Raw genomic sequence first — 25,602 nt, 5'->3', positions numbered from 1 at the left:
TGTAAACTTGATTTGGGTTTCCAAGACAATGTTTGAGTTTGTTCTTGGATGAGAAAGAGGGTTTGTAGTTGTGTTTCTTGTAAATGGTTTCCACCCCTTTGGTGGATTGTGGATGGAATGGAAGTTTTATGTACTTTCCTTCATTGGGCAGGGATAGCCTGGTGCTGGTTCTGATTATTCTTTTATGTTTACGTTTCTTGAGTATTTTTCTTTAAGTTGTTCCATGCAGCCATTAGATATGGCAGTCTGTTTTATCGAGTTAAGTTCTTTTTTAAAGTCTGATTTGCTCAGGGGTGCATTTAGAAGACAGTGTATTAGAGAATGGAAGGCGGCGTGTTTGGGGGTGTGGTGATCAAAGGAAGACTGATGAATGTAGTTATTGGTGTAGGTTAGTTTCTTCTCTGAGGTGCGTTGGTGGTTCTTCTCTGAAGAGGTCTGCATGGCAGGAGAAACACCTTGTATTATCAAGTTTAGAGTCTTGGCAATATCGTTTTCTGTTCAATTCCAGCCTTGCCAAAAATGACCCACATTTTTCTAGCCCTCCTTAAAAATTGAAAAGCATTTCTGCTGCAAGAAAATTCAAAACACAATTGAAGTTTTCCTTTCTAGAGAATACATATTACAACACCTCTGAATAACTGAACTGTTGATTTCATATGTGACTGGGTTATGTGATTAATTTATTTGATTCACTCAAATGCCTCTATGGCCTTATGGAATAAATAACCCATTATTATAATTAAGTAAGACTGGAGAATAATCAAAAGAGTACATGATGTTTAAGAATCAGTTGACCTATTTCATAAATATATACATGAGGCAATTAATGAGTGCCCCCCCCCCCCATGTGTCAGAATAAGTCAAATAATTATCCACCATGGCACTCAAATGCATTAATAAAGTTAATAACAAAAAAACTTAGACATTAAAAGCATTATATTATATATTATTAGCTTTATCATATATAGTGTATCCTGATTCTCTAAAGCTATCCAAGGTTGCCCCAATTTATAAAAATAAAGGTGACAAGAACATCTTCAGTAATTGCAAGCCCAAAGCAATTATCCCTCTGGTTAAAAAACTGTTTGAATATGTCTATTTTCAAAGGCTTATCAATTATCTTGAAAGCAAGAACTTTTTATCTTGGTGTAAGTTTGGATTTCAAAAAGGAAGGTCAATAGAACAAGCTCTCTTCAATACAGTTAGTTATATTATAAATAAAATTAACTTAGAAAACAAAGTAATGGGAATCTGCTTTGACTTAAGCGAAGCTTTTGATATGGTAGATCACAAAGTACTTCTAACAAAATGTCAGGTGCTCGGCATTTGAGAGGATTTGCTCTGAATTGGCTAAAGACATACTCATGCAACCAATGACAGAAGGTTGTCTTCTACAAAGATTGAAATATTTTTCTCTCATCCCAGGTGACCAAAGGAGTATCTCGGGGGTCTGTTCAAGGCCTGATACTTATCTCAGTATTTATTAATGATCTACCCATTAATTTCATGGTCAATTACAAGAAATGTGTCATGCATGCTGATAATGTGAGCATCATGTAATTCTTTGAATAACTTCTTGGATTCTGGTGAATCAGGGATAAAGGCAATGTACGATTGGTGCAACTGCAATGCCGTGGTCAATAACAATGTTGAAGCACAAATGATGTTGTTTCCTCCAAGGCAGTGTGCGACTAACAATGTTGACTGCCAGGGTAAGATGCGTGATTTCATGGGGGGTTGAAAATTGAAAACTTTCAGGGCTACATGTCGACCCTCATCTTAAGTGGAATGAACATATCTCCCAGATGAGTAAGAAGATAAATCTAGTTCACCACCACATATCAGTTTTAAAACACAGTGTGAGTTTAGATGTTCTAAAAATGTTATATTATGGCTTGTATTACTCGGTAACTTCTGATGGAATTGCAATCGGGGGAGCATCAATCTCATTGAATAAAGTATTTTTAATTTAGAAAAAAATAGAAAGACTCGTATGCATTCAAACTGATCATGCACATTGCAGACCTTTTTTTTTAAAATATTCGGGAATATTGACTGTACCTTATGTCTATATATCTATCGTGCTGGGACTTATGCTAGGAAAAACAAGAGTGATTTTACAATGAATAATATTTATCACAGTCGCAATGGCAGAAGATATAAAAATGTGAAAACATCAAATCTGTTCCTGGCAGCTAAAGGACCAACATCAATGAGAACAAAATTGTTTAACAATCTGCCTAACCATTCAAATAAATGAGACAAGCCTTACACAATTCAAGAAGAATCGATTTGCATATCTGTTAGATGAGTTTTATTATAGTGCAAATGAAAATCTAGGTAAAACTTGAGTGCATATTAGTTTCTTGTCATAATTGTATTTGTACTTCTATTTGGGAATTATGCGATCTACTGACATTCCCTACATATCTCTCAAGTATTCTCAATGCTGTACAATGTCTGCTTGATAAATAAATATATTATATTATTATTACTATAAAAAAAGTGGATCTCAGTATTACTGGTACCAATATCATCTTACATAAATTTCTGTAAACACTCTGGTATAACAAATATATTAAAAGCAGAAAACAAAATGTAACCACCAGCAGAATAAATTCCTTTTGAGAACTCATAAAAAGTAAGAAATCAAAGCAACATATTCCTGGTGTTATGAAACGTGAGAACACTGAACTGATTGAGCCATATCAGAATGCATCCACATTTAGGACTTACAATCAGAAAATAATACTCAGGCTAAAAACAGAACTTCCTTCCTCAAATTGAACATTGGAGCAATCACTTTTACATAAATATAGTAACTATTACAGAATCAAACATTAAAAATGAGATTAAAAGATCAAAAACTAGAAAAGCTGTAGGTGATGGCTGTGTGACTGCATATGAAAGCATGTTGTGGCAAATCCCTACAAACATTGGTCGACTATTTTACCGAATCTTTAAAATATAATACTTTCCCACAAAAATAGAAAGTTGGTTGAACTTGCCCAGATTTAAAAAAAGGAGAAAAGGAAAATTTTAGAAATTATGGATAGATATTGAGTATATTCTCTAAATTTTTTGAGTCAATTTTGTGAAGAATATCTTCTCACAAGCAGTGAGTGCTTTTAGCAATGTTCCGCATGGATTCAGATCTGATAATCAACAATATCTAATTTCATTAACTTCATAGAGACTTTTCATGGAACTCTAAGTCACAAAGGTCATATTGATGTCACAAACATCAATTTTCAAAGAGCTTTTTATAAAGTTGACCATTGTATGCAGTTGGATAAATCAGCTAAAACTGGCTTTCTGATAATGTGCAAATACTTAGACAATATTTCCTCCAAAACAGAAAATGAAATTGTATTTAAAGGTTGCAAATCTGAAATGTATAAAGCCACTTCTGGTTTACCATGAGAATCTAACCTAGAGCCTTTGTTTTTCCTTTATATTCTATTCATCTATGAAAATATATCATACACTCTAATGAAAATAAATACATAAATGACATTTTTATGTAGTGCAATTTACACAAAGGTTTAAACAAACTTTTTCCAATCCTTTTACAAAACCAAAAATATTGGCGAAAGGTAGCACATACATATGTCCTTATAAAAATATCAATTTAGAGAAAATTACTGCACATAGTGTGATACAATAATTTCAATCCCAGTTATTGAAGCAGTAAGCCATTGTCGTTGTTAGGGCATTTATATTCCTTTCATAAAGCCCCAGGTTCAAATCTGGATGATGCTTCTCGATACCCCAAACTACAAACAAGCTGTGTGATTGTCTCTGTGACAGACCTATCTGGGAGACCTCCTCCTTTCCCTCAGCAGATAGTGCAGGGAAATAAATTGACCCCAATTTTACGGGATGCAACAATTTAAAATGCCATTGAGCTTGCAATTAGCACCACATAAACTCCACCATTAACCATCAAATCAACCTTTGGGTTAAGCATTTTGGTGATATTTGTGAAACCTCGTCTAATCTTGAACTTTAAAAGCTAATGCAACAATCCAGGTGATTTAAAAAAGAGATTGCACCAGATTTGAATGAATCAATGAGAAAATTTATAAGTATTGCTTCAATAGATGAGCAAAAGAAATTCATAACCCAAGGGTGAGTAAAAGCAAAAATTAAGAGTAAGTCCAGTATTGAATCAAGACTGAACTTGTATGCTTTACCTCGTGTCCACTCACAAATTTACCTTTGAAGTTTCTTACTTCGATTCCCCCTGCTGTACCACTGAAAACATGAGCCCAGAGAATAATATTATAAAAGGAAGATGCACTTGTTCATGCCACAGCCACAAGACAAACAATTCTTAGAAGTAGAAAAAGTAGTCCTGGGATAGTAAAAGATACAGTGTCTCAAAAAATAATGATGAGGCTGATGAAATGATCACCCGACATAATTTTCACGTAGATATCAAACCATACATGAATATGCGATGACAGTGAAACCTCATTCAAACCTCAGCATCACTTAAATACAAGAGTGACCATAAAATACTAGGTCACCACTGTATGGATTTGACACCTAATAATGGTTGGCATCAATAAGCTGAACTGTATAAGTGAGAGAATATGGAGATGAGGCATTCAATGTGATGATTTCATGCACTTGGAATAAGTAGGTATTTCCACAAACCTCAACATCATTTTATGTACATTCTGTATTACAAGATGTAGTAGCTGTTGTGCATTCTGGCAAGGATAAGTCAATGTTTGGGTGAATGTATAACACATATCATCATATCTGTACTCACGAGGGTTGGTTTACATTTGAATATCTATCTTCAAATTGTGTATGCATCAATAATGGCCAGGTATCAATTTTCCAACTTAACAAAAACAATTCTTTCACTGCAATTTAACCAATTTGAATAAAACTTTTAAATCTCTTTACAATTTTTATTATTTTTTGTTTGAATGTGACAAAATTAACACTAACTGAGACAGATATTGACAAAACCTGAGACCATGCAGATGGGTGGGAAATGGATCCAATAAATGAGTTAATCTATGGAAACTCATTAAATTGATACATATAAAACTAATTTATTGCATACTAAAGCAATCAATTAAAATGGCAGTGAGGACATATTCAAAGAGTTCCATCAACTTTATGCGAGATTTAAATTTTCCAGTTAATAGATAAAACGGATTTGAACTTATTTTGCAAATATGTAGCATATTAACACTTTTTTAAATTAGCTGAATCCAAGTAGTTTTAGGCACAATCATTGAGCTCCGAACCGCTCTAACATTCACCTTACAATATGACTTGACCTTGTATCAGTGTAACACTACGTAATGGCCCATGCTGCCAGGGTATTATATACATGAACTTGTGTATTTTACTGAGCTAGATGACCTGAGAAAATACTGAAAATCTATGCATTTGACTGGAAACTGTGAAATACCTTGCAACTTCCTCCGGTGAAAGCGAGGAGATCCAAGGAAGCTGTTCTTGATTGTTGTGAGCCTGGTCTTCCAGTGATGCACTGCAGCTGGCGAACCAGGAGGTGTGGGCACTCCATGACTGCCCTCCTCGTGAGAACTTGTGTGCTGAACAATCTGGTGCTGAGGTGATCCTGGGCCCAGCCCAACTATCCCCCCACCCGAGCCAGCTCTGTGGTGGTGGTGGTGATGGTGGTGGTGGTGGTGGACACTGCCCCCGTGGTGAACTGGGTGCAGGGTCTTCTGCTGAGGGCCAGGCGAGGAAGGTGCACCAGAGTGGAGCAAGAGAGGAGTGATGGCGTTGGAGACTACAGCACTGTTTGAGCTTCCGTGGTTTACGTGATGCTGGTTGTGATTGGAGGATGCACCACTGATGACTGCACCTGAAGCTGCAGAGGAGGCGGGTGACGGATGCATGCCAGGTACCCTCCTGTGCTGACGGCTGCCATCAAGTATGGATACACCCCTGGAATGTTACATTTCTAGCTTTTTAATCACTCTTCATGCCATAGTTGTTGATAATTTTAATCATAAAATTGTAGGAGAAATTTATAAACTGCAAAAAGGCTTGCTGGAGAATAACAAGAGCAGAGTTTAATATTTCAATGCTGATAAACAATGCTTTATGGTAGAATAAAGTTCAAGTCTTTTACAGAGTATATACACAAAAAGATTTTCATGCAAACTGCTAGTGTTGCTCTCCAAAAAAGTGATAACAATGAGATATCCATCGTATAACTAAATAATTAGACTAGATTTATGTGCCATCAAAAGTCATATTTAAATAAAATAGTGTTTCATGGAAATTCAAATCACTGTTCATAAAAATTATTCTCGGATTTCCTGCTCTACTTAAACATTTTTTCAGGGTGATACCAATGTCACACATAGTTCTCAAATATCCTTCCCTGGGATTTTTGAATAGTTTACTGTTATGGTGGTAATGCCAGGGTCACATAAAAAAAAGGCTTGACTGCTCAATTCCAGGGAGCCAATTTTGGCCAAAATCTTATCATCTACTCAAAATAAATATGTACATAATTTTCATTCTGTTCAGATCAATACTGCTTTTGAGCCCATAAATTTGGTGACATAAAAAAAGTGAGAAGAAATGCGAGTTAAGAGGGACAGAGATCTGGATTTCTGGTAGTTGCTCTGACACTGATTACTAGGGTGAGGGTGAAACTATCAAAAGGCTGATTGAATCTCACTTGAATGAGTGCTGCTGCGAAGGTTGAGGGGGTTGCTGGTGATGGCGTCTTCGTGGCGTTAGAGGTGAACCTTCACTTATCTGGCCAAAGTGATGACCAGGAGTGCCATTGACCCTGCACGTGTCTATCCGCTTCCTAGGAGGGTCTAGAGGACCATCATTTCCTCCAGCAGCGCTGCTACTGCTGCTGCCAGACCTCCCCCTCCAAGCCATGGTGTCTGATTCATCCTCAAAAGCAGGTCTTCTCCTTTTCCGTTCCAGTAGCAAGTAATATATCACCTTTTCAGTGTTGTGGCTGGATACAGAAATTATATCAATCAGATGTTTTAGTCATGAAAAAATCGTCCATTCACAATAGCGACGGGGGAACAAATTTGCAGCAATCTCTCATGCCAAAGAGCTATTTCTCAGAATAAACCTTACCTAGGGCTAAGAAGTTCTCGAATGAGTCCTTCCCTATCCTTGAAGCAACCAAGAGAAGAAATTGCTTGCAAGACATCAGTGTCCATTGCTTCTAGGGATGGTATAACATGAGTCTGTACAACCTCCATCATGGGCAACTCAAGTTCAAGTTCCCCCTTGCCTCCAGCTGTCACCCAGGGGTGGCGATTTATGTCAGTTAACTGAAAAATTTATTTTCAAATTTAAATGTTGAATTATTACTGATAAAGATAGAGACAGTTATCCCTTCCACTTCAATTTACTTTCTGAATATCGTGCCCATATCCTCTATTTATTTTTTCAGTGATTCTTTTAAAATGGTATGGTAGGTATTGAAATGATATTTTGTAGTTTGTAATCAAAGTAGAATAGTGAAATAAAAAGTTATTATTATTTCATATTATAAAGTATATAGTTAATTGATTTTTTCATCAAGATATTTTTCTTTTTAACTACAACTGTAATAATAATATTAAATGTCAACAAAAAAGAAAATTACATATATGTCATTGAAAAATCTATACATAAAGTTAAAAATTGGGAAATATTTATGTTTAAAGTAAGACAACATTATTATTCAATAGATTGGAAATACATAACATTATAGACATATATATAATTAATAATCAGAGAAAGTATGATACTTCTCAAAACATTCTGGCAAATGTGAAGGTACCTGGCAGTGCAAGCACTGCCAAATTGTCTCACTTTTGACATTATTTTTGAAGCATGCATGTCATCTTTTTGTTGGATGTTGTTTCTTTGCTGTTGATGGGATACGTTCAGGAAAATGAGTCCAATTTTTAGCTTGCAATCAGACTGGTATGTCTCCATGGGAAGGTCGTCCACGAACATTGTTATTTGGCAGAGTGACCTTTGCCAATAACGCCTCGGCAACATCCAAACGAAAACTATGTATACTTTTCTTCTTTTTTTGTTTACTTTCGAGTATTAAGTGTAAGAATTAAACATATTAAATTATCGAACATATAAAAGAACATATTTTTATATCCTTTCATGAACTTTCTCATCAACCGGAAGCAGGCCAGCCGCTGGTCTTCTTTGTCCACACACCCCATTCCTCGAGTATAATCAATCACGCTGGCTGGTTTTGAAACAATTTCTTCCCTTCCATCTCTCCTTCTTCTCTTCTTTTCAATGCTCCCATCGTCACTTTCACACACACAATTTATAATTCTTTCATACGTTGACGGGTAGTTTTCACCTCACTACATATACACAAAAACGTGGACAAAAACCGAAACCTGTGCCCTGTGACACACTCCATCTAACCACATGAATGATCGCATTCAAACTAAGGTTATCAAGAAGGAAATGCGTAGGCACCACGAGATATGCTGAGAAGATGACTCCTCGTGTAATAGGAACACCCTTCTCGAGAAGACGAACCCTGTACGAACTGTAGTAGAAACTTGATAGTCGAAACTTGCAACTCTGTAGTGGAAACTTGATACTTTTATGTGGACACCCAATACAAAAATGAAAGAATATAATAGTGCGGAAGGATGGCTAAACTAACTGTTTGTCAGATATTCCAATATGTAGCTTAGTTTCACCAATTATGTAGCCAAAAGTATACTGATGAAAAACTATTTTAAATTTTTGTGTTACAAAAGAATTTATCCTTCGAATTCGTAATATGTATGGAAGAGAACTCAATTTATTCGTTTCCACATTTCGTGGCGATCAAGGCAGTAGTTCCTGAGCGAGTGCGATTTGAAATCCACCGCCCAAATGTAGGATTTGAAAAAGTTGACGAACGAACCCTCTTCCCATGAAAACATCGAGAACACAGCCATCGCTTCTCGTAGAAAATCATTTTATTACTTCCAATGCATCATATTTCATGAAATATGAGCTCTTTATGTACATTGGTGATGTTTTAACATTTTTAAACTTTCAAATTAATTATGTCGTTCCCCTAAATAACGCTAAAAATTATGAAAATCTGATGACAAGCTACGCTCGTCTGGCATCGGAAGATCATGACGAGCTAGACTCATCATTTCAACGCAAGGGTTCAAAGATAAAGAAAAGAACCCATGTTAAGAGTCAATGGATCCATACAATGTAGTTTAGTTGATGAAACTTATTGGAAAATTAAAAATCGGCCATTCCAGTTTATGAAATGATGACAATGAGAGCTGTACTTACTGTTAACCTTTTCTCTGGATTGACTTCAATCATGCCTCTGAGAAGGTTCTGACAATCTGGTGGCACAAAATGAGGTATATGGAAAACCCCACGTTTAACCTTCTCCAGAAGTTGGCGCAGGTTATCATCATCAAATGGCAATGCCCCAACCAAGAGGGCATACAGGATGACTCCACAAGACCACACATCAGCCTTTCTTCCATCATATTTCTCTCCCTTGGGGTGAGACAAAACACATTAAGATGGGAGCATCGCAATGAGATTAACTCCCAAATAAGGATTCCCCATTTTTGAGGTGATTTTCGGAGGAATGTTTTCAGCATAACACAATCACTCTGGAATTGACTTCACTGAATGTGAATACCAAACACAATGCATCATCACTCACTTAAATCTATGATAGGTACCGTGCTGTTGCAATGCATCCAAGAGTGGAGCACTTTTGCATAATAGATTGAGTACATGAACTCAAAATGCTCTCAATGTTGCATACTTAAATTTACAAATAGAATTGAACGAGAACTGCATCACTCAAGGGTAATACGCTAACATGGAGATGGCAAGAAAACTTAAGGATCATGTGTTAAAAATTTCATTCAAATCTCCTGGAAAGTAAAAATTTCTGATGGTATACAACTAATTTTCAAAAGTTTACTTGGTTTTAGCCATCAAACTTCACATTATTAAAAAAGATCATTATGGAAGCATAGCAGTATAATGAGCCTGAAGGTTTATTTGGCATTTCAATTTTCTGTAAAATAGCAACCACCTGAAAAATAATTAATCAGCAATCCAAATCAATTACTGATTTGATCGCATAAATCAAATTATGACTCATAATTAATGGACTTTTGCATCTCTTCCTTGCTTTTAAAAATGTTCATTTTTGCCCTAGAGCGAACTCTGAATTACAAATACGCGTATACATTGTAATATATAACCTTAGGTCTACCACAGAATATATTGCTGAGAATATCACTAAATGGCAATTTACTTGATATTCAAGTTGTGTCTCTATGACATTGTTTCAGAATAAGCATCAACTAATGGCTAATTAAAAATAGCACTTTTATGAAAAGTAAACTCGCCAGGATTACTTGTATCATATCCCTTGATTCTTACATATAATATTTTTATCTTTCCACATGAAATGCACGCCACTATATTGGATAATTAAATTATCATTAATTAATAAACATTTATGTTGATGATTACGTTTAAATATCAATTCAAAAATATGAAAATAATGAAATGATAGAAAATATATTACCCTAATAACTTCTGGACAAGCATAATGTGGTGACCCACAGCTTGTTTCCAACATGCTCCCTTCTGGTTGCAACGATGCCATGCCAAAATCCGCAATTTTAATATTATTCTTCTCATCAAGAAGAAGATTTTCTGGCTTCAAATCTCGGTGGCTAAGAAAAGAGAGTTTATCACAGTCATCACTTATTTACATTATAAATTTACAAAGTTATATACATGCCAACCCAAGCAGTTTCAATCCATTAAAAACAAAACACAAATATTTGTGACCATTGTGAGGCAAAAAAATAATGCATAAACTGTTAGAGTTTATATATACATACACACACACACACACACACACACACACACACACACACACACACACACACACACACACACACACATATATATATATATATATATATATATATATATATATATATATATATATCTATATATATATATATATATATATATATATATATATATATATATATATTGCTATATATATGTATAGCATTTGTTGAAAGAAAAGGAGTTGCGGGTGAGAGTGAAATTAGAAAGATCAATGAGAAATTCGGTGCTGGGGATGTGAGGGGTAGGGCGTTTCTTTGAATTCTTTGAAATTTGTCAAAGTGTAAACACCATAAGTGTTTAAAGTTGGCTTTAACCTCGTGGACTGTGGCGCCTCGCGCACGAATACGAATGCCTGTGACATTGTATGTACAGCATTTCGTCAGAACATCTAGTTCCTTTAAAAGCCCCAAAATTTCAGAGTTTAAGAGGACGCCTCGGTAGCTTAAGTGGCTAAAGCACTCGACCGGATATTGAGGGATCTGGGTTCGAATCCCAGTCAAGGCGAACGATTTTTACACTCTGAAATTGTTGCATTGAAATGCACATTAGCGGATGACTCCGTTAAAAGTTACTGTTGCGGCATCTCCCGCAGTTTCTTAAGAAAGGCCTTCTTGGTGAGGAATGGATGTGTATAAGGAGGTGACATCGATAGTGGCCACAGTATTCTCACCCGCAACTCCTTTTCTTTCAACAATAACTATTACCTCCAAATAAAGGGCTGTGCCATGGGTAGCAGATTCAGCCCTTCATATGCAAACCTCCACCTCGGTGTCCTGGAAGAGAATTTCCTTTCCAACTATCCTCTGCAACCCCTCCTGTGACTCCGATACATTGATGACATCTTTCTACTCTGGCCACATAGCATAGATTCCCTCCATTCCTTCATCTCCCTACTCAATGATCCCTCATCTCTGTCTTTCACCTCGACCATTTCATCCTCTCAGATCACCTTCCTCGATGTCAATATTTCCCTCAGCAATAACAAATTCCTGACCTCTGTTCACACTAAACCTACTAATAAGCAGCAATACCTTCATTTTAGCAGTTGCCACCGCTCCTATACCAAGCGCTCCCTCCCTTACTCCCCCTCTATCCGCGGTCATCGTATTTGCAACCATCCCGAATCCCTTAACAAATACCTCAACAACCTTCACCACTCCCTCCTCCAACGAGGATACCCTGATTCTCTCCTCCATAAAAAAATACTCAAACATAACCTACATCCCCAAGTCTGCCTCAACCACAGACTCCCAGCCTCTCTCAATCTGTACTACCTACTTCCCAGGCATTCAGTCTCTCAAATTCTTCCTCAAAGACCTATTCCCCATCCTCAAAAATCACAAAACTTCCTCCAACCTTCTTCCCAAATGCCCCTCTGTCACCTTCAAACGTCCCGCCAACCTAGCAGATATACTCAAATCCACTAGGCCGCTCTCAAAATCCCCTCACACCCCCAGAGCCATACCCACTCCATGTCATCGAGGAAGATGTGAAACCTGCCCTATTTTCACCACTCCATCCCACCATTTAACTCTCTCCCGCCCACTCCTCTTGCACTTCCAAGAATGTTGTTTATCTTCTTACCTGTAAACTCTGCCCGTCCTTTTACATAGGCCAATGTTCCACACCACTGAACATTAGGATTAACAACCACCGTACTTCGTGCAATCCCTCCTCCCCATCCCTAAACATGCTTCCCATCACAATACCCCTTTCAACTAGTGTTACAATGTTTCTGTCCTAGCGTCCCTTCCCACATCCGATAGCCCTATAGAATTAAAAACTCTTGAAATGGCATTCATTTAAATCTGTATGGCCTATCAGAATCCGGGCCTCAATGTCGTTCAATGATGGGAATGGTCTGAATTGCCACTTTGTGGAAGCGATGCATATCGGAGAGTTGAACGCTTTGTTTTTCCGCATGAGTTTTGGTGTGCGTGGCCTTTGTTTCGACTTGCAGGGTCTTCATCACGACTTTGTAAGTTGAAGCCTGGGTCACGGATGTTGCAATAGTTGCAGTGAGCAGATTGTTTTCTTTTCCGATTTTGTGTCGATTCCACCTCCTGCCTCTCCCTCCTCCTTCCCTATCTCCGCCTAGCCTCTCCTCTCCCCAACCATTCCTCTCACCCCTCCTCCGCCTCCCGTTCTCCCCTTCCCCTTGCCCCCTTCCCTTTCTCTCGCACCCCTCAGCCCTACTATTCCAGCAGTCATTACTTCTCTATCTTCCGATGAAGATGGAGTAGAATTCCGTCAAAATTATCAAGAAATAACGTGTGAGTGATCTTTATTTGTGTTTCTATATTGTTTGTTACTGTGTCCTTTATGTGTGTTCCTATTCCTTTTCCTTATATCTGTTTCAATATAAATGAGTATATATATATATAAATATATTCAATTGACGTATTCAATTGAGTATTTCAATATGAATGAGTATATACATATATATATATATATTACCTTGAACAAAAAGGGGGATCGAGATGGTGCGGGGGCTAGCGTACTGGCTTCCTACCCAGAGGGCCCGGGTTCAAATCCCGGCGGTGTTGAATATTTTTCAGAGGTATCTCGATCCCTACTTGAGGTGCTTTGTGGAGGGCACTTTGAGTGAGTACGCCGTCCGTCGGATGGGACGTTAAGCTGCGGACCCCTTGGCGCCTTTCGTAAAGAGTAGGCTAATGCCGACGCCGGGTTTCTCTCCACTCTTCATCCTTTCCTATCCATCCCCTATGGCGCAAATGACCTTAGCTGTCGGTCGCCTCCCCTCAAAACTACTACTTGAACAAAAAGTTCCCGGAATAACCACCGTGTGGCGCTCCCATCGTTCCGATTTGGGTTCTGTTTTTTTTGTTAAATTGGTACATCTGTTGTTGATATTCCCTTTAAATCTTAGTGTCATAACTTGACATTTGCAAAAGTTACGTAGCCAAGAGTACATCTATCTCTGTGTGTGTTGGCGATTTTTTACAATTGCAGAAATGGATTTAAATTTGCAACAACGAACTTGTATTAAATTTTGCGTAAAAACGGATTTAGTGGCGCACGGACGTTGGAAATGTTGGAAAAGTGTTTCGGCAACGATTCTCTAAAAAAAACGGTCGTTTACCAGTGGCACGAGCGGTTCAGAAGTGGTCGTGAGTCAATCGAAGATGATGAACGCAGTGGCAGACCATCGACATCGAAAGTCGGTGAAAAAATTGATAAAGTAAAAGAAATGTTGGTCAATAACCGCAAATTAACCATCAGAGAAATAGCGGAGGACTTGAACATTGCCTATGGATCCGCCCAAGACATTGTGGTTAATGATTTGGGTTTCCGTCGTGTAGCAGCAAAGTTGGTGCCGAAAGACCTCAATTTCATGCAAAAAAGAGACCGTGTTGACGTCGCAAAAGACATGATTTGCGAGGCTGAATCCGATCCCAAATTCATCAAAAGGATCATTACTGGAGACGAGACGTGGGTTTATGAGTACGACACGCAATCCAGACATCAGGCAAGTGAATGGCGTTCACCAAATGAGCCGAGACCAAAAAAACCACGTCGTTTTCAGTCAAAAAAGAAGGCAATGCTGACGGTTTTCATGGATTACAACGGTGTAGTGCATCATGAATTTTTGCCAGAAGGCCAGACAGTAAACAAAGAGTATTATTTGGGCGTTATGAGACGTTTGCGTGAAGCAATTCGCCGAAAGAGACCAGAAATGTGGGCAGAAAACTCGTGGATTTTGCACCATGATAACGCACCGTCGCACAGTGCTATCATTATTTGTAATTTTTTGACGAAAAATGCAACAAATACCATCCAACAGCCACCGAATTCACCTGATTTGGCTCCCTGTGACTTCTTTCTGTTCAATCGAGTTAAAAAACCATTACGGGGAACACGTTTTAGCAGCCGAGAGGAAGTAATGGAAAAATCGCAGGAAGCACTGATGGACATACCGAAAACCGACCGTAACTTTTGCAAATGTCAAGTTATGACACTAAGATTTAAAGGGAATATCAACAACAGATGTACCAATTTAACAAAAAAAACAGAACTCAAATCGGAACGATGGGAGCGCCACACGGTGGTTATTCCGGGAACTTTTTGATCAAGGTAGTATATATATATACACATGTATTGAGTGTATATACATACATACATACATACATACATATATATATATATATATATATATATATATATATATATATATATATATATATATATATATATATATATATATATATATATATATATATATATATGTATGTATATACACTCAATACATGTATATATATATATATATATATATATATATATATATATATATATATATATATATGTGTATAGCTCAAGAGAGCTATACACATATACATGTACAGGTATATGTGTATAGCTCTCTTGAAGAAGGCCTCTGAGAAGGCCGAAAGCTCGAACAATTTACCGTGTGAGTGTCCTTTTAAATGTTGCTATTCTATTTGTGTTATATTGTGTCAGCCCATTATTATGTATATATATATATATATATATATATATATATATATATATATATATATATATATATATATATATATATAAACTCTAACCTTGAGGTTCACTCTCACTGGATTCTCACCACCAAAATAAATCATGCAAAACTTTTCTACTTATTCTCACTTTTCTAATATTTTCCTAAAGCTGGATACCCTCTTATCAAGTCCTCACTTATAAATAAAGAGGAATCTTCATATTGTTACTGTTATGTGTATAAGGCATGTTCATGTGGACATGATGATTAGTTGGATATTAAGACTTAGATACTGCATCAATGAGAGTTTCCCATACAAGTCCTCGTTAAAAGTTATTCTCATGGTGTCCGCCCGCATGAGTTGGCTGTCAGATTCCGTGGGGCCAACGAAGGAAAGAAAATTTAAGAAACACTGGATCTGAGTAAGCATCTAATTATAAATACCAAATATATAGAAATTATTTTTGTAAGAAAAATAATTCCTAAATATGCTCCCCACCTACATTCTCATCAAAAAAACTAATTAAACACCACACTCTGCAACAGTAATTGGGAGTAATTCTGAGAATGGTGTTCTGAAATGGCATCCCGGCAAGCTCTTTAACAAGAATCACACTAAATATATCCACATATAACAGTAAGGGTAAGAATTTATGATTTTGAATTCAGCAAAACTCCATGCATGAATATTTATTATGGATATCTTTGAGTCAATTTAGAATAAGTATTCTGGAGTTTGAAAAGTGTCTCATGATAAATCATACTTATAAGAACAGCATGTGTACACTACCTGGTTGTATCGATTTGAATTCAACTAATTACTACCTAAAATGGCTTCAAAATTAAACACTGAAACATTTAATAAATAAGGTATCATTTTCACAAAGCTCAAGAACATTTAGAATAAAAATGCCTGGCATGTAACATTGAGTCATCTGGTTTGTCTTTTTGTCTTTGGCTATGCAATTCATTTGTCTGCTGGCTTGTGCCACAGGCCAGAGTTGCTCTATTTACAAATAAGACCAATGAGATAAAATATCATAAAATTACTCATGGAGAACATTAAGAACACTCTCATATTAATTCAGACCACCTAAACACACAATTCCATTAGTTGCTACACTTATAAAAAGCATTTAACAATAAAGTGAAATCCCCCTCACACCCAGTTTTGCTAAAGCTAAGCTATCATCAAATGTCATAGAAAAGCATGCAACATTCAGCTTTTTCAAAATGCATACATTAAACAAACTACCACATGAATATTTGTTGTATATGTATTTCATTCTGTTATACATCATAACTTACTACTAAAGTAATTGCAAAAGATAGATAGTATGCAATAATATCTTACCATATTGAATGACTATGACAAAAGTCAAGGGCCGATATAATTTGCCTGAAAAATCTTCGGGCTTCTTTTGGCGTCAGCCTCCCTTTTTTCACTAAGTAATCAAAGAGCTCTCCACCAGAAACATGCTCTAACACTAAATACCTGAAAATATTGGTAAACATAAAATATTAAAGTGGATAAACTTCTAGGTGAAAATTTAATACTATTTTATGTGAATATCTTATCTAATCATGCAACATTCACACAAATAAACTATAAATGGGCAATTTATTCCATGCAACACCCAGAATATATTTATCTGATATAATGTGTTAAAATATTTCTCACTACAGCATAAGTTGATCATAGAACCATTTCATATTTATGAAAATCTTATGTCTTTTACAAAAGAGTAACTATTTCCAGCAATTATCTAAGCAATTGTCACCAGAATTTCACCTGAATATAATTAGACAAGACCAAGCAACTTTAGAAACACAAAATAAAGATTAGAAAAGAAGACTAGCCATTAAGTCATGTTTTCAGAAACTACGTGATTTTCCACTCCAAATTCCACTCCAAAAATGCAAGAAGTTTATCATTAAAATAGACACCCATGATTAATGCTATGAACTTCAAAACTGAAATTATCCTGGATAGCAGCTACTGTGTAATTTACTCGCCCACATAAGGCATTGCTAAACTACAAAGTAAATGATCTAATGCAAAGTATAATAATAAAAATTTTATGCAACAGTAGAATTAAATAAAAAATTATGCAACAGAAAAACAAGTGGGGATATCCTTTGAAATATGATAGTAGCAACACTGAACCTCAAAATTTGTTTGCTCTGATTTTTGGGCTTTTTCATAAGTGCAATACGCCAAAATAACATAAAGGTAAAAATATTGAATCTATTAGCATCTATGCCGTAAAAAGTGGACTAAAACAAATAAAATGAACACAGGTTTTTCTGCAGATTTTCACAAAGTTCTCAGGCATTTATTTGAATGAAAAAATGTTTAAAACACACAAATTTGTGCTTCCCAAACTATGGTTAATGGGAGGTTGCACTGTTGAGCTTAGTTTGTTTTCCAACCGTCAGGCATTTAGAAGAATGCTATTTTTTTATTCAAATACCTTTAACAAAAAGGAAAATAATTACAAGTTAACGCCAGCAGATATTAATTATACCACCACTTAAAAATAACGAAATGCAAAGCATACTGCGCTTAGGTACAAGGAGAGAGGATTCTTACTTAGTACTCAGAATTAAATGTCTGTAACAATGGAAAAGAAGATTTATTGCAGACTTTCCTTAGGATAAATGGACATTTTAAGTAATTATGACCTCCCTTTTAGGTTGGGTTGTGAAGGAAAAAGGTATTTATTAATTTTAGATAGACGTAAATGATATAAAAATCCAAAAGAAGAAAGCATGTCAAAAATTCAAACTTTTTGTGTATATACAACATGCATGCATGTTGTAGCATGTTCTTTCTGGCAAAAAGAGCTCTCTTATTTTGAAGTTAAAAAAATTAGTAGAAAATACTATGGACAATTATAATGGGAAAAAAAGAATACAACGGAAACCAACTGCAAGTGCCATGGGGAAGAGAAAAATAATGATATACAAGAATCTAATTATGTAATGGGTCAATTAAATTATAGTGTCTTGAATGACAGATAATATTATCTCGAAAGAATTAATGAAATGATACCCTATTGGGGCCACCAATCAAGAAACAGAATTTAAATGAGGAAAAATAAATCAAGAAAAAATAATATATGGAGGCCATTTTGTTATACCAAAGAAAATATTTAGGTATTTATAATTTCTGGTAGATTTTCCAATAATAATTGAAGATACTTAAAAAATATAACCAACCACTTTCTGGAGTAATGGGCACTAATGACAAATGACACACATCACCAAAGGCAGGGTTTCATATCAAAAAAGAAAATACTTTATTCTTCCACATCTTTCGACTTACCAAGTCATCATCAGGTGAAGTGGAGAGGACTCACAACTTTATGCACTAGACGTTGAAGAGGAGGGGGAGGTGCTGGTAAAGTGATAAATGACTTAGTAAGTCGAGACATAGGTCGTGCATAATAAAATGTAGGTGGAAGAGCAAAGTATTTCCTTTTCCGATATGAATCGCTTCCATTAAGTGACGCCTCAAAACATTCTATGCAGGGTTTCACTTTAACTCTGGTACAGGTGCATATTCATTATTTTTCATTTTAGAAATTAAATGAGACAGTTCAATGAAAGAATGTCTCATGAACATACCACATATGGAAAAGGTTATTAATCAGTGGATTTAATAGCAATAGTTGGCCAAACAGCTTGCAACACAAGGGAAATGAATTGACATGGAAAAGCTAAGTTTTAAGGGTGACAAATGGAAAAAATTAATTAGAATGTCAGGCTGGTATCACTGATGTGGTCACATATATAATTATTCAATTACAAGCATTTCAGAGACTGAATTATAATTTGACCTCACAGTATTTACTCCCTGAATCATGAAGGTGATACTGTCTCCTATAGAAAAATCATATGGAAAAGTTAGTCATGAATTAATTATAGGGATAGATGGCATAGAATGCTCACAGAAGGATATTTTTAGGGGTCAGCTAAACAATTATTGCATCCGGTTATAATGAAGAGTTACTAAAAGATGTCCATGAGCATGAGCAAGAAAAACAGAAGGACAAAGGGGATTAGGAAACCCAGTAATCAATCCTAAGGTAGGACTGAGAGGTGAGGGTGGAGTTCACCTTGTCCTAAGACCTCAAGGCATGCAGAACACATACACACTGGGCATATGAGTCATTTCCTTCCCAAGCCACTTGCAGTTTTCCAAAAATTTAGACAGGATGGGGTCAGCTCAGAGTGTTGAAGGCATACTTTATATTGAACTGAGAACCCTTTGACTGGTAAGCTGGTAGCCAACCCACAGGGCTATCACAATGCCCCATTGTAGGATATGAAAACTTGTTAATCTAAGGATACTGGGGTGGTCAATAAGGGATCAGATGGGGAAAGAGTGTGCGTGTATTGGGTAAGTAATGTAAAGGAAAAGAGAGCTGTGCAATGTGCCTCTAACATGACCTTGCAATGGTAATGCCATTTTTTTGGAAACCATAAATGAAAAAGATAAACATAGATTTTGCTAGGTAATAGGATAAGTTCCAAATTTAGAAACTTGGAAGAAACATAGATATCAAAATAAAGTTAATGACTTGGTACCTCTCGCTAAGTATCAACAGTGATTAAAATGAAGCAATGATGGAAAAAGAAATTTGGCAATCTTCACAAGTTGAAGCAAGTGCAAGTAGCAATAAATAATCTCTGGGATTTGTAAAAACCCTAAGTAAACATATATTGGAAATTTGAGGATGATAGCTGAGGCTTTAAAGTTGAAAATATTAATGGATTAGCTGAAAATGGATGGAAAATAATAAAAAAGGAGTAATAAAAACTACGTAATAGAAAGCAGGAAAGAGACCACTGATCAAAGAGGAAAGAAGATAGTACCAGAACTTCAAGTAAAATAGACTAAAAACAAAAAATAGTGGTGGAGATATAAAAACAATAGAATAATTAAGCATTTGCAAAGGATAAAAAATTAAGCACAAGCCAATGAAAAAATTCTGGAAAGAAAAGGTAATTGTCTCAGAATAAGATTAAAGCAACTTAAAGAACTAAAAGAAATCTCTTAGGGGGAGAGTATCAAATTCATTGCCATCTGCATTGATAAGATTGGAACAGTTAAAGAATAAAGGGAAACTGAAACATTTATATGAATGAAAAGAAAAAGTTAGAAAAGCTAGACTTATATAAATAAAAACGCTGGAGGATGGAGATGATACGAATGGAAATGGGAAAGATATCTTTATGTTGAGCTCATAATAGGGTGACATCAAATCAAATTTTATTTTTAGAGAGAAAACTGTTCATGAGGGTAAAAAGAAACTTAAACAGTTCCACAATAAAGATTTAATATTTCACGACCATGGTTTCGAAGCTACGCATCATCATCTGTTTCTTTTTACCCTCATAATGAACGAATTCCACAAAGTTAAATCTGTAACTATTAAGTTTAGAAAATACTTGGTTATTCTTCAATAATGTGTGGACCTAGGTCATGAAAATAAACATATGATTGTGGCTTTACAATGTGTAGTTTCTTAAATAATGAGGCAGGGCTATTAAGTCAAAAACCATATCTTAATCAACTTTAGCCTAAATACATAGCTGAGAATCCCAAAACAGCAAAAAAAAGTACATACAAAAGTTGGTGATTAATTATTTTTTTAGGGGTGTAAAAGGAAGCATAGATTTAAAAAAAGGATGATTCTAATTAGTATTCATCTTGAATTTTCAAATAGTTGAAAATGAAATGTAAATACCCACATTTTGCAAGTATTTGTCCAGATTAAACCACATCTCCAGACTGCCTTGACAAACGATCTAAAATAATAATGCTCTGAGCTAGATGGCCATTCATTTGAAACTCTTATCCAACTGATTCAAATCTCACCGACCATCCTCATAATAGGAGACCTCTTAATGCGAGGCTTTCACAGATATATACATTTTCATTCCAATACACAATGAGCAAATAGAATTATCTTGCTACACATGGCAAAAATAAATTCTTGCTGCATAAATCTTGCCGCAAAATTTTATTATTCAGTTAACATGATCAAGAATAGATTTTAAAAGCTATTAGAATAACAGCCAACAAGCAACAAATATGTTCTGAAAACCCATTACCAAAACGTATAATTATTTACAGAGTTCACAGTACATTATCAAAATTAGCAATTCAATTTTCTGGCTGACCCACCTCTAGAGGAAGACAAGCACTGACGATTTGGATATGATACACAGAGATAGAAAGTTACTGATGAAAATTCACAAAAGACAGAGAAAGTAAGCGGGGGAAGTATTGAAAGTTAGAAAGGATGCTGAACGTCATGATAGAAGGGAGAATTCTGGGTAAGCAGGAGGAAGAGAATATGATTAGCAGATGGCATGAAGGCAGGAGGAGTTATGAAGAAAGCAATAATGTAGAGTAAAAATAGGAGTTTCTCATAGCATTTAGATAACAATCTGGGCATCATCCATAACCTACCTTAAAAAGTAGAATACCTTGAATGAATCATCCAAAACTTATAGATTAAAGAGGAAACAAAAATCATTTTCCACTTTCTGGGAGTATAATCAGACGCTGCAATTATTCTGACATTGTGTTCATTAATTGACAGTATTCATTATACCCACCCACCCGCGCACTAACTTTGTATAAGATATTCTAAGCGTATTTTTCCCTTAGGTTGGAAGAGGCGTGCATGAAAGCCAGCTGCCCGTTTGAAAACAAAACTTAAAATTCTAATGACAATAATTTCTATGCATAAAACAAAACATATTTTTACAATTATAACTTGAAAAATTTTCATCATTTGGAGCTCATACACTGACTCCAAAGGTATCTGAAAACCATATAAGTATATTATATTCCCAGTCTGAGTCCTAGAAAATTTTACTCCACAGAAAGAATAGCATGCAGACTCAAATCACTGCTACAATAATAATAATGTGATATTGTATAAATCCCCATGAAATGTACAGTCCAATGGGATTCTGTGGCATGCATGGAAGTTCAAGAATTGAGATAAGTAACCATGCAGGTTGCCTCCACAAACCATGGAGCCTACAACAAAAATTACTTAAAATAAAAATGTGATCAGCAAAAACATGGAAATTGCACTAAAATAAAGAATGCCAATTGATCATTTTTTTTAATTTCACTCACAAACGCTTAAAAGCAAGGAAAATCTAGGAAAAAGAAAGGAAAAGTTTACTCACAAGTATTTTTTGTTTTCATATACATCAGAAAGTCCCAAGACATGAGGGTGATCAATTAGTTTCATAATGGCAATTTCCCTCTCCACCTGCGTTTTTAAGAATATGCATTAATCTCGGAAACGAAGGAATGTTCATTTTTTCCAGAAATACAAATCGAACTCACCTTCATCAAAACTGATTCACTGAGTTTTTCACGATTAATAATTTTAATAGCAACTTTTTTGCCTAAAACACAGTGAACTCCAAGTTTCACCAAACCTAGCGGGGGAAAAGTTTCATGTGAGGATGAGAGCATAGTTGACCATTCAACATAAATATTGATCAATAATTCATTTTATTCAGCATAACATTAAAGAACTAAACCAAAACTGAAGATTGGCTCGAAGGGTGAGGGTGGAGCTCACCTAGTACAAAGCCCACCGGCATGGGAAAGTCGCCCGTCAATTCCTTCCTCAGGAATATCTAGTACCCGAACAATCACACAGCTTGGATTAAGCTGAGGATGTCCAAAAGAGTGACCGAGATTTGAATTCGGGCTTTCTGGTCAGTAGTCTTACTGACTCTCTACCCAGTGGACTCTCCCACGTCCCCATTAAGGAACTAATTACGAGAAAAATTCTGTCACTAGTAGGAGATATTTTAGGAAAGTGATCATTTCTGGAAATGAAATTATCCGAATCACTAATTATGTGCAATAACTGACACCAGTTTTTATGGATAATAATTTAGATTTTTTGTCTCTTGAAACATGACAAAATTATCATAAAAAAGAATCCGTAAAACTATCCTCACTCTGGCGTTAAATTGCCTGTCAATCTTGTACGAATATGAATAACTATCAGCTATTAGATTTGGAAATAATGAAAAGGGTGCCTTTTCGAAAAAAGCACAATGGAATTCCGATCCCGATTTCACATTATTTATAACGCAAGATGCAGGCGGAATTTGAATTATTTTGAGCAATATATACTCTGAAAAAATGACACTTCGCTTGATGAAATGATTTCATTCCGAACGTCGAAAAATTAATTTTTATTTTCTTTAAGAAACTTCAAACGCAAAAACATTATTTGCAGCGACGCATAATAAAAAGATGTTCCTAAACCGTGCTGCCATAATTGACAACGAAGTTCGCACTAGTCACTCAATAAATGGTAGATATGTACGCATTGAGCAAATACACCTTAATTACCCTTGATAAATCGCACGAACTGTCGCCTGAATAAGACACAACATGCTTTTTCTAAAATTACCAGCCACAGAACCAACTAACAGCGGCTCGAACTTTCGAATACTTGCAACGAGTACATTTCGATACGGAAGCAGACTTCATTACTCCGGCGAACAATTACACTTCGATCGGGAAGACGCTGAAGATACAGGCCCACGTGCTGCAATTCATACGACATATTAGCTACTTCCGAACTCATGACGCCCAGGAACGAGATAATATTCATCACTACATTTTTATTTTTAAACACAGATAATTGTGTTGAAATAGAAAAGACTGAAACCATCACAAGAAAGTCGATCAATAATTGCGCGGTCTCTTTATCCCCAAAATCACTAGTATGGTTTCACGGGTCGAGATATATCCAATCTTCCCATATTGGACGATTTTCTCTCATTATCCGCAAATGAATCCATATCAGCAGCAGAAATTTATCCGTTTATTGAGTAGGTATCCAATTGCACGCAGCGGGAGAAATATCACTTAGGCATTCACACACCCACAAGCACTCACAATCTTGCTCACAAAAGAAAAATTCCACATTCAGCCCGGGTTAACATTCCAAGGGAGGGCCGAGGGTAATACACCCAGGGGGCAGCCACCTACGAGGCCATCCGACCACGAGGCATACCCTCGTGCCGCGTAGACTGCCCTGGGGATACGTGCGATTAAAGACAGGGGTGGAGGTAGGCGAACCGTGTGCGCGCACCTGTCTGACCCTTGCCCAGGGTCTTCTCCAGACGATACGGTCCCACATATTGCTGATAGTCCGCCGCCGAGCCAGCGGACGAAGCGGAGGAAGATCCGTTGTGTTCCTTTTGCATGGTTCGAGACGACTCACTCCAGAGTCCTCCCTCCTTCCTACGCCTGCTAGCGAACCCGTACTCACGCCGGCCTCACCCGCCCGCCGTCCCAGCTCTCCATGGCACACGGGTGGGCCCCCTCGAAAGCACCCTCCCAGGGGCCCTTCACGCCCAAGAGCGTGGCTTCACTCGGCCTCCCGCGAGAGCACGGGCCCTCTTGCCCGTCCGACGCCACCTCGCCGCTGGTCGGCGGCCGCCATCTTCCTCTGTACTCCTCCCCCTCCCCACCGACAGAGCGGAGACAGGGGAAGCAATACTTCCGTCGCCACACCAGTCCTCCGCGCCTATCCCGCCGACGGATCTAGCCACCATCTAAGCGAAGCCCTTCTTGTGAAGCGACCGGGTTTGCCGCCGGAAGCGGGGACCCCGGGTTCGAAGCCTCGCAGCCTTTTTTTCGCCCGTCGTGTCTTTATCGGGTGGTCGACGGGGGGATGGGCGGGGTGAGGGGTTCGTGGCACTAGGCTAGTCGCAAACGGAGCGACGGTGGTGCCTCTCTCTCTCCCACTCTTCCCCTCCGCTTGCCCCTCGACCTCCGAGGATTCTGCGCGTTACCACTCTCGGCTCGGTTCCCCCGTGCCCCCCCTCCGCTTTGGCGCACCCTCCCCTCGACCCCGACGCCGCCCCGCCCTCCTCCGCCAACCTCCCCCCTTACCTCGACGGCGAACACCTCGTGGCCACCCCGAGGGAAAGGAAGGGGATAGACCCCGTCGGCGCCCTCCTCCCGCGTAGGGCACAAGGAGGTGTCGGCGGAGAATAAGAGGAGTAGGAGGAAGACGTGGAGGCAGCAGCGACGACGAAAGGGAGAAACCCCCGTGAATCCTCCCCCACCCCACCCCTACCGACCCCCATGTGACACCCCTCCTCGAGGCCCGCTCACTTGAAAAACCCTAAGC

At 37.3% G+C, this 25,602-nt stretch overlaps 1 protein-coding gene across 1 annotated transcript in view; it reads right to left on the bottom strand.

The window, feature by feature from the left end:
- The window catches only part of LOC139687474 (serine/threonine-protein kinase BRSK2-like), a 44,116-nt gene extending 18,883 nt beyond the window's left edge, over nucleotides 1-25,233 (bottom strand). Inside the window, exons 1-9 of the mRNA XM_071584649.1 lie at nucleotides 24,556-25,233; nucleotides 22,779-22,873; nucleotides 22,616-22,701; nucleotides 16,752-16,892; nucleotides 10,571-10,721; nucleotides 9,301-9,516; nucleotides 7,108-7,307; nucleotides 6,686-6,979; nucleotides 5,438-5,940 (exon numbers count right to left, since the gene is read on the bottom strand). Of these exons, the coding sequence (XP_071440750.1) occupies nucleotides 5,438-5,940; nucleotides 6,686-6,979; nucleotides 7,108-7,307; nucleotides 9,301-9,516; nucleotides 10,571-10,721; nucleotides 16,752-16,892; nucleotides 22,616-22,701; nucleotides 22,779-22,873; nucleotides 24,556-24,670 (1,801 nt within the window). The 5' untranslated portion in view covers nucleotides 24,671-25,233. The remainder of the gene's footprint in view (nucleotides 1-5,437; nucleotides 5,941-6,685; nucleotides 6,980-7,107; nucleotides 7,308-9,300; nucleotides 9,517-10,570; nucleotides 10,722-16,751; nucleotides 16,893-22,615; nucleotides 22,702-22,778; nucleotides 22,874-24,555) is intronic.
- Nucleotides 25,234-25,602: the final 369 nt, after the last annotated feature.

Source organism: Hetaerina americana, unplaced genomic scaffold (genome assembly GCF_022747635.1).
Source record: "Hetaerina americana unplaced genomic scaffold, ioHetAmer1.1.p SCAF_2, whole genome shotgun sequence".
In the NCBI taxonomy this organism is placed as follows: Eukaryota; Metazoa; Arthropoda; class Insecta; order Odonata; family Calopterygidae; genus Hetaerina; species Hetaerina americana.
The sequence above is the reverse complement of the archived record's forward strand: the minus strand, read 5'-3'. Positions and strand labels throughout refer to the sequence as shown.